At 37.9% G+C, this 16,002-nt stretch overlaps 1 protein-coding gene across 16 annotated transcripts in view; it reads left to right on the top strand.

The window, feature by feature from the left end:
- LOC133657258 (neurexin-1a-like) overlaps nt 1-16,002 on the top strand; it is a 623,384-nt gene that overhangs the window by 299,069 nt on the left and 308,313 nt on the right. For all 16 annotated transcript variants that reach the window (XM_062058360.1, XM_062058362.1, XM_062058372.1 and 13 more), the window contains 4 exons: nt 3,709-3,831; nt 8,942-9,323; nt 13,638-13,828; nt 14,964-15,137. In XM_062058360.1, coding sequence (XP_061914344.1) covers nt 3,709-3,831; nt 8,942-9,323; nt 13,638-13,828; nt 14,964-15,137 — 870 coding nt within the window. The remainder of the gene's footprint in view (nt 1-3,708; nt 3,832-8,941; nt 9,324-13,637; nt 13,829-14,963; nt 15,138-16,002) is intronic.

A 16,002-nucleotide genomic window follows, 5' to 3' on the forward strand; every position in this document is an offset into this window, starting at 1 on the left:
CAAAGCTTGGGAAAAAAATAGCGGCTGATATTCCGAAAAAATACGGTAATAGTCAAGGGAGAAGTACGGTCCCCTGGTCCTTAGCTTTGTGGAAATGTAGCCGCCAATTTAATTGCATATCACTGTCACATACATGAAGATATTCACCACAACCAATGTAATATTTCCCATTACATACACATGTATAGTTATAAGTCTACCAATAACATGTCTAATATTGATTGTGCCAGAAATCCCATAAATGTTTAAATGAATAGAAACAAATAAATAAATATGGTCCCACAAGATATTATGATTCTTTGTTATATCTGTCCTTTTTCCACCAGTATTAAATAATATGCAGTGTCAGGCGCTGCAGTTCTGGTCAGCTCGGTGGATGAAGAATTTCAGCAACAACTCAAAGAACACATCACTGTCAATTAGGGAGCGGGCTCCCTGGGGCTGCCTGCAGCTGCCTGCAGAGAACAGTGCCACTTTGACTTAAACACATTCAACATGTACCGAGTGATATAAACTTACGTTATCTGGCTATAGATGGGCTTCAGAACCCTCTTGCAACACAGTACGACTTGGTGATAAAACAACATATTTGTCCACTATAGAGACCCGTTTTCCGTCTATAATCTTTCATTTCAGACATTCTGACAGAACAAGATTATATTACATGCACATTACGACTGTGGGTGTACAAATTGTTAGACTATGTGCACCAAAGAAGCACTGGGACAGCAGGTTATCACACCCACAGAGCCAGAAATGGAAGGAAATAGTATTTGGTGTTTCCCCCGTTGCACATTTAAAAACTTCCCCTCTGCTGAAGAAGACTTTATACACGATTTTGGAGTGACTGTGGGAATTTCTAGTCCATTCCTCCAAAAGAGTTCAGAGGGGTGGGGGGTGGGGGGGTCCCCACATCTGCGGTCCCCTCCAAGATTTTTCATTGTAGCCCATTGGGTTGAGTTGTTTCTTGCCCTGATGTGGGATCTGAGCCGAGGATGTCGTTGTGACTTGTGCAGCCCTTTGAGACACTCGTGATTTAGGGCTATACAAATAAACTTTGATTGATTGATTGATTGATCATCAAAGATCCTTCTTTGAGGGCAGTTTTGTGCTGTTATATTTGGACTTGCACTGAAAAGGCGTTCAAAAATCCTTTAAACGATGGGACCACTCTTAAGATTTTCTGCAAGAAAGTTGAAAAGCCCTATTTTGTGAAATATTTTTAACCAGACCAGATTATTTCAGTGGTAATTTAATTTGGATTATTGAATAGAGCAGACCTGAGCAAATTAAGGCCCGGGGGACACATGCGGCCCGTTAAGCTTTTCAATCTGGCCCGCCGGACATTCCCAAATCATTTTTTTAGATGTTTAAGATGGAAAGTGTAGCTGCCATTATGATGTGCAGTGATGTTTTCTAACGACCGTAAGTCTTCAACTATACAAAGTATTTCAATGGTTGGAATCTGCGCTTATGGATGATATACCAGTTACTATGGTCATCTACGTCACAGCAGCTCAGACAAGGCACCAAGCAGTGTGGGCGGGAAGCGTTTCCACAGACGCGGAGGGAGATTTTCACAACAAAGTTCCAAAGCTTAGTGATGTATCAGATATATCAGATTGTAGGTCACTGTTGGTTGCATTTTTGTTGCGTTTCACTTGATTGTAAAATATGTCGATTGAAAAGGGGTGTGACGTTTTGTCAATATTCAGTGTTTTATCGTTCATAGAAAAATTTAAATTCCATTACGTTTTTCAAGGCGGTCTGTCATAACGCTTTTAGCAATCAATCAGACATTATTGTGAGGTTTTGTATTAGTGTCCCTAAAAATAGATATACCGGCCCCCAGACACATTTTTTTCTCTAAATGTGGCCCCCGAGTCAAAATAATTGCCCAGGCCGGGAATAGAGCGACTGCCCCTCTTTCTTGACCTTTGTAGAAGAACATGCTCACAATAGCCTTTAAAGGAAGTCTGACAGTTATCAGACAAGTGGGTCACCTGGCATGGCCTGGCTATAAGCTTCCCTTGCCACCAGCACCCACTTTGATGTCTGCTTTGACAGTAATCCAGCACCAGTTGACTTTTGCTGCTTGGTCAGCCCTTTTTTCCTCCACCTGAGTGAGTCGCGGTGTCAGGCCGAGCAGCACCAACCCGAGTTGATTGACTGGATAATCACATGTTCTCTTGCCGCCCTTGTGCCACAATTCTTCCCTATTCCCTTGGGCACGGAAGTCAACCAGGCGGCAAGAGATCGTTGTGGATCCATCACTGCATATAGATCACCATAAGTGAGGATTGAAGATGGCTTTGGACTAGAGGCAGTGCAGAGATACTGAATGGAGAGTTTCCTCAGAAAAAGATGGAAGGCAAAGATCAAGTCCAACTCTTTTCCCTTAGTCCTTATCTCTTGTCCTTAATCCTTTCGCCCGTTTCAATTCCGTCCCCCGTGTTCAGTGCTTACAAAGCAAAACCGAGCTCATAAGATTGAGCGTGTCCCACAACTTTGGCATTTTTACATTTGCATTTGCATTGCATCAGGGTTTTAAAAACTTGCTGAGAAAGAGACAATAAATAACCATGAAGCGGTTCAGGAAAATGAACCTGGCACCTATCTAGAACTCTCCTCACAGTGGGCACAGCTCAGAGATGTAATTCTGTCACAATGGGATATTGTCAGCTGCGTGTTTGCTCGTGCGGACACAGCGGGGGATTCTGGAGTGGTGTCTGGACAGATTCCAACATCCTCACAGAGGTTCCTACATCTTGGACCCAGGGAGGCTTTTGTGAGTTGTAACCGCTGAGTTGCTTCTTGCGGTGTTGTTGTTTTTTTTTTTTAAATGCCATTTGTTGTGTTGCTCTCATTTATCAGATTTTAAATTAGCTTACGCTTGAGGTGTTTGCCACCTTGAATCTGTGTAACCTCTCACTTACCGCCGCCTGCCTGCTAGCAGTCACACAATTCATGCAATATTAAAATGTCATGTTTTCAGGATTGGCTAACGGCATGATTCAAAGGTCTGCTGAGTTATTTTAATTAATGACAGACAAATTAGCATTTTTCTTTTGAAGCCCATCTCTGGTTTTTTTAATGATCATATTTAATTACTCTAGCACGCAACATCAAATGTTTTCAAACCATATACTGTACAATTAGTCGTGCGAGTGCTTGTAAAGAATGATATCCCATTCTGTATTTCCCTAGCAATCCTTATTGACAGCCTGAAATTATAATTATGTTTCATGTTAAGTTTATTCCACTAATATGAATTTATAAGCCATTCCATATATGTGTATTGAAAAATAAGGGTTTAGTTGGACAGTTTGTTGCAATAGCTCATTGTAGCTATTTGCTGCCACCTAGTGGAAGAGTGGAAAGCCAAGAATCATGTGTCCCAATTTCTTCAGTTTACTTACTGTACAGCCACAAAAAATATATATTAAAACATATAATTATTACTAAAACATGTATATTTCAGAAGATTATAAACTTTTAATCGTATCTAATGATGCAAAGAGTACAGCAAATGCAAGTCAGATTTTTGTATTTTTTAATGGACCATACTGTAATAATGTCAGCCTTTTACATACAAATTAACTTATCCACTCTCCTCCTTTTCTCTTTTCTTTGCTTCTATCGTCTCTAAAGGATGTCTGTAGTGTGCAGTGTGCATGTTTGTTAACCACACTTTGGACTGTCCTACAGGCAAAGGCCCAGAGACAATATTTGCGGGTCAGAACCTGAATGATAATGAGTGGCACACCGTACGTGTGTACAGGAGGGGGAAGAGTTTGAAACTGACCGTGGATGATCTGCCACCAGTGGAAGGTATTTGCCAAATTAACTTGTGTTTATGTTCTACTTTTCTTTTCCATCTGCAGTTGTCTCCGGTTATATAAACAGTAAAGTCCAAAATAATTTATCATGACCATATTTACTGTTCAAGGGGTCTTTAATTGGTTAAATGGCCATCTTTTTGCGGGAAATTACACCAAATTATGGAAAAAAATGTTGTTGTGTAATGTGATGTACATTTGTTTAAGTTAATATTTAATAATTATTATTTTATACATCAAAATTATTATTAATTGCCAAATGTATTGCAATATGATGAATGAATTACTCACAGTAATGAATATCAATATATTGAATCTTTTTTTAAATTCTACAAATGGTATTCTCTCAAAATTGTCATTGTTTAAAATACATACAGTAAATGGTAAATGTTTCCTTCATATTTCTAACACAACTACTTTTTGTCCTTTGACCTTTTTTCAGGTATAATTTCCAGAAGGCAGCTAATCAACAAAATAAATATAAGTTATTTAAAAACTACTTAAAACGTATTGATATACATGTTTTATTATTATTTATATTACTATTGAATATTATATATCCAATTTGAAATATACCAAGGAATACTTTTGGGTTTAACCATGTCCTCCTGAGTACCAGCATCCTCTTTAGTGGATATTTGTTTTTGGTCTATTAATTTTGTGAGAGTTCTATATGCAAAAAATCAGATTCATACTTGCCAACCCTCCCAATTTTTCTGGGAGACTCCCGAATGTCAGTGCCCCTCCCGAAAATCTCCCGGGGAAATCATTCTCCCGAATTTCTCCCGAACAACAATATTAAGGGCGTGCCATAATGGCACTGCCTTTAGCGTCCGCTTTTTCACCTTACAAACAGCGTGCTGGCCCAGTCACATGTTGTATGCGGCTTCTACAGCCACACGTAAGTGACTGCAAGCCATACTTGGTCAACAGCCATGCAGGTCACACTGAGGGCCGTATAAACAACTTTAACACTGTTACAAATATGTGCCACACTGTGAACCCACCCCAAACAAGAATGACAAACACATTTCGGGAGAATATCCGCACCGCAACACAACATAAACACAACAAAACAAATACCCAGAACCCCTTGCAGCCCTAACTCTTCCGGGCTACAATATACACCCCCGCTACCACCTCACACCTCAACCCCCCGCCCCCAATCTCCCGAATTCGGAGGTCTCAAGGTTGGCAAGTATGATCAGATGTCCACTGCAAAGGACACTGGTTCTTAGGGAACACATGTTCATGCATTTGTGCTATTATGGCATCTATTTAATTGGTTCTTTGAAAATGTGGTATTAATGCAGAAAATCTTATAATATACTTATTTGTCAAACTGTCAAATTATTTTTATTCTTTTTAAATCATATTAATCACACTTTTAAAATGTGATTGATCACAATGAATTACTTATGTAAATTAACTTTATGAAAGGGGCCCAATATTTATTGTCAGAATGTCATACAGGAACATTTTCAAATGTTTTACTTCATGTTTTGCACATTTATTTGCTTAAATTAGTTTGATCTAAAATACCGTCCAAAGTGTATTTTGAGGCAAAATCACTGACCGTTTAACAACCCACGGCGCCTTTTTGATATCCATCCGCGTTTGAGGTAAAGGAGCATGTCGTTTGTGCGATCAAATAAATTTGATGTTTAACCTACATGGATACATGGATAATGTGATGATTCTTCGTGATTAACGTGTTAAATTTGACAGCCCTAATATTTCTAAAAAATAAATTGTCGTATATCAGATTTTTTTTTTCTTTGTTTTCTTTTCTGCAGCCATGTGTGCAATCCCTTACGGGTAGTGGCCACATATAACACACTGTGCAACCTTGAGAAAATTGCTTTAAAAGTGTTTGCGCAGAGAGCCGCCCCTCCCTACACAGAGCACGCGCGCTATGTATATGGCGCCACGATCCATGGATTGCTCCATTTTGCGCAAGGCGGAGCATTAACGGCAAATGTGCAAAGCGGGTGTGTTGCTGCCGTGAGGCGTGCATTGGGCACTAAGTCAGCTCGAGGCAGGAGAGGGGGGAAAAAAAGATAAGTTATATGACACCGCGTCATTTCTACTGCCGGTGCTAGGTTGCACCCTCCGGCCTTTTGTTGCAGAGGGTGATGGTTCTATCCCCTGGCTATGGCATGTAAGGTAAACATCAAACTAAATAATTGTGCTCTCTTGAAAAGCTGAAAAGCAAATACACTGTTGTGCCAAAAGTATTTGGCCACCTGCCATTACTCACATATGAACTTTTGAAGTGCCATCCCATGGAATTGTCCAAAATGTTTTGGTATCCTGGAGCATTCAAAGTTCCTTTCACTGGAACTAAGGGTCCTAGCCCAGCTCCTGAAAAACCAACCCCACACCATAATTCCTCCTCCACCAAATTTCACACTCTGCAAAATGCAGTCCGAAATGTAGCATTCTCCTGGCAACCTTCAAACTCAGACTCTTCCATCAGATTGCCAGATGGAAAAGCGTGATTCATTACTCCAGAGAAGGCGTCTCCACTGCTCTAGAGTCCAGTGGCGGCGTGCTTTACACCACTGCATCCCACGCTTTGCATTGGACTTGGTGATGTATGGTTTAGATGCAGCTGCCCGGCCATGGAAACCCATTCCATGAAGCTCTCTGCGTACTGTACGTGGGCTAATTGGAAGGTCACATGAATTTTGGAGCTCTGTAGCAACTGACTGTGCAGAAAGTCTTTGCACTATGCGCTTCAGCATCCGCTGACCCCTCTCTGTCAGTTTACCTGGCCTACCACTTGGTGGCTGACTTGCTGTTGTTCCCAAACTCTTCACTTTTCTTATAATAAAGTTGACTTTGGAATATTTAGGAGCAAGGCAATTTTCACGACTGGATTTGTTGCACAGGTGGAACCTTATGACCAGGGGTCCCCAAACTTTTTGACTTGGGGGCCGCGTAGGGTTAAAACAATTTGGCCGGGAGCCGGGCTGTATGTATATATATATAAATATACACTATATTGCCAAAAGTATTTGGCCACCCATCCAAATGATGAGAATCAGGTGTCCTAATCACTTGGCCCGGTGTATAAAATCAAGCACTTAGGCATGGAGACTGTTTCAACAAACATTTGTGAAAGAATGGGCCGCTCTCAGTGATTTCCAGCGTGGAACTGTCATAGGATGCCACCTGTGCAACAAATCCAGTCCGTGAAATTTCCTCACTCCTAAATGTTCCAAAGTCAACTTTATTATAAGAAAAGTGAAGCGTTTGGGAACAACAGCAAGTCAGCCACCAAGTGGTAGGCCACGTAAACTGACAGAGAGGGGTCAGTGGATGCTGAAGCGCATAGTGCAAAGACTTTCTGCACAGTCAGTTTCTACAGAGTTCCAAACTTCATGTGACCTTCCAATTAGCCCACGTACAGTACGCAGAGAGCTTCATAGAATGGGTTTCCATGGCCGAGCAGCTGTATCCAAGCTATAGCCACTGGACCCTAGAGCAGTGGATACGCCTTCTCTGGACTGATTAATCACACTTTTCCATCTGGCAATGTGATGGACCAGTCTGGGTTTGGAGGTTGCCAGGAGAACGCTACATTTCGAACTGCATTGTGCCGATTATGAAATTTGGTGGAGGAGGAATTATGATGTGGGGTTGGTTTTACAGGAATTGGCTTGGCCCCTTATTTCCAGTGAAATCAACTTTGAATGCTCCAGGATACCAAAACATTTTGGACAATTCCATGGAATGGCACTTCAAGTTCATATGTGAGTAAAGGCAGGTGGCCAAATAATGTTGGCAATATAGTGTATATATATATATATATATATATATATATATATATATATATATATATATATATATATATATATATATATATATATATATATATATATATATATATATATATATATATATATATATATATATATGTGTGTATATATATATATATATATATATATATGTATATATATATATATATATATATGTATATATATATATATGTATATATATATATATATATATATATGTATATATACATATATGTATATATATATATATATGTATATATATATATATATATATGTATATATATATATATATGTATATATATATATATATGTATATATATATATATATATATATATATATATATATATATATGTATATATATATATATATGTATATATATATATATATATATATATATATATATATATATGTATATATATATATATGTATATATATATATATATATATATATATGTATATATACATATATGTATATATATATATATATGTATATATATATATATATATATGTATATATATATATATATGTATATATATATATATATGTATATATATATATATATATATATATATATATATATATATATATGTATATATATATATATATGTATATATATATATATATATATATATATATATATATATATATATATATATATATATATATATATATATATATATATATATATATATATATATATATATATTCCTCGCGCACTAATTGACTGAAAGAGCGTGCACTTCCTGCATGCTCGCCGGACACTGCGGCGCGAGTGCAATGATGTCATGTGTTTGATGGAATAATGCATTTTTAGACAAATGCTGATATGCCTGAGCGTCTAGGAGACACCAAGAGTAACAAGCGGTTGAAAATGGATTAGAAAGGACAGATTTAAAAAAAATAAAATAAAATAAAATACATTTACTTGGGAATTCCTGTGGGCCAGTTGGGGACCCCTGCTAATGACAGTTCCACGCTGGAAATCACTTTCACAAATGTTTGTAGAAACAGTCTCCATGTCTAAGTGCTTGATTTTATACACCGGGCTAAGTGATTAGGACACCTGATTCTCATCATTTGGATGGGTGGCCAAATACGTTTGGCAATATAGTGTATTTATAGGGTACCAAATTGAATCCCCAATTTGGCCAGGGGTGGCTCTACTGGCGCATCTTGATAATCCCGGCTTGCTTTTTACTGTATCTGTCCCATTTCTATTTGTGTTGCCAAACTCTCTGTAATCAACCCCGTCCCCCAACAATGCCCTCTTTCCTTTCCCCAACTCTGTTGATCCAAGGCCAAATGGCGGGTGACCACACCCAGTTGGAGTTCCACAACATCGAGACAGGCATCGTGACAGAAAAGCGCTACATGTCCATGGTGCCATCGAACTTCATCGGCCACCTGCAGAGCCTGGCCTTCAACGGCATGGCCTACATAGACTTGTGTAAAAACGGCGACATCGACTACTGCGAGCTCAACGCCATGATCGGCTTCAAGAACATCATCGCCGATCCTGTCACCTTCAAGTCGCGCTCCAGCTACGTGACCCTCACGGCGCTGCAAGCCTACTACTCCATGCACCTTTTTTTTCAGTTTAAGACCACCTCCTCTGATGGCCTTATCCTCTATAACAGCGGCGATGGCAATGACTTCATCGTGGTGGAGCTGGTCAAAGGGTATGTAGATAAGATTCAGTGTTTTCCTTAATGATTGGCAATTGCAGTACCAAAAACAACAAAAGTGTGTTTTGATTCAGTGTTTTTCAACCACTGCGCCGGGAGATTATGTAATTTCACCTAATTGGGTTAAAAATAATTTTGCAAACCAGTAATTATAATCCGCAAATAATGTGGTCGCAATATTATTATTATTATAGAGGTTTATTTGAAATAGGGACAGATACAAAAACATAGACATCTGAAACAGTTATCCAATGTATGCATCATAGTGTTTGTAGCCAAAGCTAATTTACAACACTTGTCCCCAACAACAATAACAACAACACAGATCCAACATCATTAAAATAGGAAAATAAAAAATAGAATGAGTCGATAATAATTGGTAGAGTGGCTGTGCCAGCAATCGGAGTGTTGCTGGTTACTGGGGTTCAAGCCCCACCTTCTACCATCCTAGTCACGTCTGTTGTGTCCTTGGGCAAGACACTTCACCCTTGCCTCTGATGGGTGCTGGTTAGCGCCTTGCATGGCAGCTCCCTCCATCAGTGTGTGAATGTGTGTGTGAATGGGTGAATGTGGAAATACTGTCAAAGCGCTTTGAGTACCTTGAAGGTAGAAAAGCGCTATACAAGTATAACCCATTTATCATTTATATTTATTTGTAATAATAATACAGACGAAGTGCAAACTAGATAAAAGCCAATAATAATAATAACACAGACAAAGTGCAGACTAGATAAAAACCAATTAGTAAAAATTAGTAAAAACTAAACATGGGAACACGATTGTTGCTCAACTAGCCATAATTTTGTTTGTTTTTTGAAAGTGACAAGTGCAGGTATACTTTTCAAAGTGTCCGGTAAAGAGTTCCATAGTTGTGGTCCTTTTATTGAAAAGGCAGTCTGGGCAAAATATGTTCTACGGAATGGAACGCAACAGTTGCCCTTTGACATTGCTCGGGTGGTAGATGTGGTACCACTTTGCAGTCTTGTAATTGCCTTGCAGAGCAATTGGGGAGCAGAGTTATCCAATCATTTAAAAAACAGTTTGACTGTGTATAACAAAATAAAATTGGTAAAACTTAAAATATTGTATTTGGTTAAAATTTCGCAATGATGATATTGTATACTCTTCTTGTCTAGAACTTTCAAGGTGTGGTTATAAAGACACTCAATGGTCTTGATTGATGACTGGTGTGCTTGGGACCATGTAGTTAAGCCATAAGATATGTGTGAAAGAATCATTGAATTCATAAAAATAAAAGCAAAAAATATGCAGACGATAGTGTGCAGGTAAAAATGTATCTAATGATTAAACCAAAAATAAACAGAAGGCGAGTGCCGTTAAGAAAGGCATTGAAGCTTAGGGAAGGGTATGCAAAACGAAACTAAAACTGAATTGGTTACAAAGTAAACAAAAACAGAATGCTGGACGACAGCAAAGACTTACAGCGTGTGCAGCAAACAGCGTCCACAAAGTACATCCGACCATGACATGACAATCAACAATGTCCCTGCAAAGAAGGATAGCGACAACTTAAATATTCTTGATTGCTAAAACAATGTAGGTGTGGGGAATAGCTCTCAAGGAAGACTTGAAACTGCTACAAGAAAATACCAACAAAACAGGAAAAGTCCAAATAGGAGCTCAAGACAAGATCTAAAACACTACACACAGGAAGACACCAAAAAACTCCAAATAAGTCACGGCGTGAGTGACAGGCCGTGACAGTACACCTACTTTGAGACAAGAGCTATAGTGATGCATGGTTGGTTGTGGTTTGAATTCATATCCAACACTTGCGAGAACAACTTTGTACTGTCAATATCGGCTACTGAGTTTAATGTTTTAATGTTGTCTGCTGGTGGTGTGCCTCCGTATTTTTTCAATGAAAAAAATGTGCCTTGACTCAAAAATGGTTGAAAAACACTGTTTTCATTGACACTCTGAAGAGGTGTTTATTACCCATATCTAATAAGGAGAGCAAAATACGACCATAATAATGAACATTTTATCAAAGATGACCTATAGAGTTTTTAATCTACATTTAAAACTCGTCCTTGTGGTGTAGATATTATGTGTTGGATATGCTTAAGGGTAAATGTTGCGTGATTTTTGATCCACAGTAACTTTTATCACCCGTTCTTTAAGTTTGTCTGCAATATATTCTATTGTGGAGGCGTTTCCTGATTGCAAATTAAATCATGCCCCACCCTCTCTTATAGTATCATAATTTATATTTTAAAAATGTACCCTGTTTAAATATATGTTTTAAAATTATTTTTTTCCAGACACGGCCACAAAATAAACTTCCTCAACAGGATGTAGATTCACCCGCTCACAACATTAGATACACAATCTCTGATCGATTTAGAGAGTGCATAAAAAAAGCTACAATTATTACCATGTATGTTGCACATCTGTGTTTTGAAACACATGCCAGGATTAGATTAAAATATTAGCTTATAAAACAAATGTTTCCTCGTGCCCTAAAGCAGAGGGGGAGAACCTAATTTCCCCTCTGGCTGAGAACTCGACTTCATGTCCAAATAAGTACATCTACCTTGTAGTGACATCACAGCAAAACCTCGCGGACAGTTCAGTTCAGTTTCAGTTTATTTCGAACATGCATATGATACAATATAATGCATCACACAATTCCAGATGTTTCATTACAGCACGTCCGAAAAGGAGTAGGAAGAAGCAGAGTTTATTTAATCCTACCCCTTTTCATACCATAGCAATTTTATCCAATGTCCTTGTTCTCTGTAACAGAACAGTGAACACATAAAGGATAAATAAATAATATACCATAGTAAGCAAACAAATATTAAATACATAATATTTGTCTCAATAAAAAAAAGGGAAACGAAAGGGTTCAAGATGTTCATCATAATTCTTGTTCTTTGTACTTTGTGAACACTTGTAGTTTGAACAGTCTCTTAAACTGAATCATATTGGTGCTTTGTTGGATTTATTTGGTTAATCCATTCCATAATTTAATTCCACATACTGATATGCTAAAGGTTTTAAGTGTTGTACGAGTCTACAAATGTTTTAAATTAGATTTCCCCCAAGGTTATATTTCTCCTCTTTTGTTGAGAAGAATTGTTGTCCATTCTTGGGTAGCAGGTTACAGTTTGCTTTATACATCATTTTAGCTGTTTGCAAATGCACCAAATTTCAATAATTGTGATTTAATAAATAAAGGGTTTGTATGCTCTATATTCAACATTATGTATTATTCTAATAGATTTGTTTGTAACACAGTTAGTGAATGAAGTGCACATTTGTAGTTGTTTCCCCATATTTCTACACAATAACTCAGATATGGTAACACTAGCGAGCAGCAGAGAATATGAAGTGATCTTTGGTCTAGAACATGTTTTGCTTTATTCATTATTGACGTGTTTCTTGCTACTTTATGTTGTATATATTTTACATGAGATTTCCAATTCATTTTATCATCTATTATTACACCCAAAAATCAGTGGCACCTAAAACTGTGTGCAAGTTAACGCCAAAATGCATGAATCCAACTGTGTAACAACATTAATGGGTCAGAATAGACAAAATTAACCATAGCTCCCCTTTAAAGTACGACCTATCTGACAGTAACAATCAAAAAGTTATTTTTCTTTCACTCTATATTAACACATTAGAGACCTGCAACTGAAAAAAATGTTAGCAACCAAACTATAATTGTCTCAAAATGAACATAACAACCCTTTATACACCCCGACACTTTCAGAACAGAACATATTTGAGCGTTATTACTAAATAATTCCAATCCCTTTTTTATCACATTTTTGCCAGAATGGCTACTGGGAGAGCTTTTGACTATTACTCCTCTTTTTTAATCTTCACAAAGACACAAAACGTACCCAACATTCAAACAGAATTAATCACAGAAGAATGCATTTGCTGAAATACAGCTATAGAATGACCTTCTTTCAAGTAAGGCCCCGAAGTTATACTTTTATTCGCCTTGCGGAAACATTAAAGTCATACATTTTAATTAAACTGAGCGTGTAAAAATTATAAACTGCCCTTAAACCTTGGGAATTAAAGAACTGATTTGTTCATCACAGCCCACAGCCTTTGTTAATTCGGCAGCCTGACAGTTACTTAGCCTCTTTTTTATGCAAACGCACAGACTCATGCTTAAACAAACACATGCGTTCCACGAACATGCACATATTTGCTCCAGTTTTCAGCATCCTAATATACATTTTTTTTACACGGATTCAATAATGCATGCTGTTTTTTTGTGTACCTATAACATTCTAAGTCATTGTAACTGTCTGGTTGTAGGTACTTGCATTATGTGTCAGACTTGGGAAACGGAGCCCATTTGATCAAAGGGAATTCCAACAAGCCTCTCAACGACAACAACTGGCACAGCGTCATCATCTCCAGGGATGCCAACAACCACCACACTGTTAAGATTGACACCAAGATCACCACTCAGACCACCACAGGAGCCAAAAACCTGGACTTAAAGGGTGAGAAGGCATTGTCAATTACGCTGTACATTATCATGATCATTTATTGTATTAAGTGCTTGGTATAGTTCAGATGTCTCCATTGTTGGTGGATTATAAGACACAGGCAAACAATGAATTTGAATATAAAACAATACATTGTCATACAAAGTAAATGATCATCTGTATTAACATAAATATACATTCCCACTCAGTTAAAATACAGTCTATACCAGGGGAATGGATTATCTATGGCCCCCGGGATGATATTTGATTAGTATTGGAACCGGCCCGCAGGCCACAGCCGCCTGCTGCTGTTTTGCACGCACCAACATTCCGTCAGTGTTGGCGCTAGAAATTTTCAAAATGGGGTCCCAAGGACCCCATCAAGTCATAAAAATGGGGTCCCACGTACATTTTTGGGGTCCCACTTTTTTGCAACCGTTTTGAAAACAAATGATAAATGTATGCATTATCCTGTTACATCTCACATTCTGTATTGTGTTTTGGAAAAAGGTTGTCATAAACGTTACTTAATTTATTTAAAAAAAATACAGAAGAAAACACATATTTATGCATATGTAAATGTATTCAGTTATAAACATTCATTCACTTTCTTTTTTCCTTCATGGATCAAACGGTATTTTTTTTTTCAATATTTTTATTGTATTATTTTCAGAATGTGTTATTTTTATTTTTGGCCAAAGAAAACAATCAGAAGTTGTCTTTATTTTTTAGTTTTAATGTCATGATTTTGATAGTCCGGCCCGCGTGTGCACACATTTTCCTCCATGCGGCCCCTGAGCTAAAATGAGATTGACACCCCTGCTCGATACCAAATTAGAACATACAATGAGATGTAATTGTTTATTTTAAATGGTGCGGTCCTAGACGTAATGTTTGTATGCCGGTGGAAAAATGTCCACTCTAATTCTATACTCTACCTAATTTGCATAAGACAGTTATCCTTATTAGAAATAATCCAAACTGCCTTAGTCTTTAGTCTGACAACTTCTCCTCAAGCTCACAATGATAAAGCTCCTTATTTTGTATCCCCTCCCCATGATATACAGTTCTGTTACCATCCTGCTATGTGGAGTGTCATTTTCTTCCAGCAGGGGTCAGTATTGCTCTGTTTTTTTTCCTATTTGTGCAGGCAACCTTTATATTGGTGGAGTGGCCAAGGAGATGTACAAGGAACTTCCTAAATTGGTGCATGCCAAGGAGGGCTTTCAAGGTTGTCTGGCATCAGTGGATCTCAATGGCCGTCTCCCTGACTTGATGTCAGATGCGCTGGACTGCGTGGGACAAATTGAAAGGGGATGTGAAGGTGAGGTTTCAGTTTAATTAATAAGCAACGTGATTAAAAAGACAATTAATCACAAAATAATACAGAAGCTTTCTTAAGATTATTATATCAGCAAAAATGATGCTGCTGAAGAAAAACTGAATATATTTAGACTTAGACTTCCTTTATTGTCATTCAAATTTGAACTATACAGTACAGATAATAACACAATTTTGTTGCATTACTCGTGGTAGTGCAGGATAAAAGAGCAATGCGGTGCAGATATAAATAGATTTACTTTACAGATAAATATATTGCACTTTTGCATATGCATCCACGTTTATGGATGTATGTTATATTGTCTTTATAGTCCAGCGAGTTTATCCGTTTTTTTGGGGGAGTTGAGGGGATTATTATGATGCGTTCAAGAGTCTTATGGCCGGAGGGAAGAAGCTGTTACAGAACCTGGAGGTTCTGCTACGGAGGCTGCGGAACCTCTTTCCAGAGTCCAGCAGTGAAAACAGTCCTTGGTGGGGGTGGGAGGAGTCTCTACTGATTTTCTGAGCCCTGGTCAGGCAGCGGCTTTTTGCGATCTCCCGGATAGGAGGAAGAGTAGTCCTGATGATCTTTTCCGCGGTCCTCACCACTCTCTGCAGAGACTTCCAGTCTGAGGCACTGCAGGCTCCAGTCCAGACAGAGATGCAGAATACGTGACAGTGTTAAACCAAAAATGTCTTATTGATTTTATATGGACAGGACACAAGATAAAATGTACAAATTAGCAGAAGTCAAAGGTTCAATCAATACTTGTTCCTTGTTATCATTTTCAATTTCCAGGATTCTATAAACGTGTAGGTAGCTTTGTATCAGCTTAAAGGTGTTGTACGTTCGCTTGTTTTTGAACAAA

Source organism: Entelurus aequoreus, linkage group LG09 (genome assembly GCF_033978785.1).
Source record: "Entelurus aequoreus isolate RoL-2023_Sb linkage group LG09, RoL_Eaeq_v1.1, whole genome shotgun sequence".
In the NCBI taxonomy this organism is placed as follows: Eukaryota; Metazoa; Chordata; class Actinopteri; order Syngnathiformes; family Syngnathidae; genus Entelurus; species Entelurus aequoreus.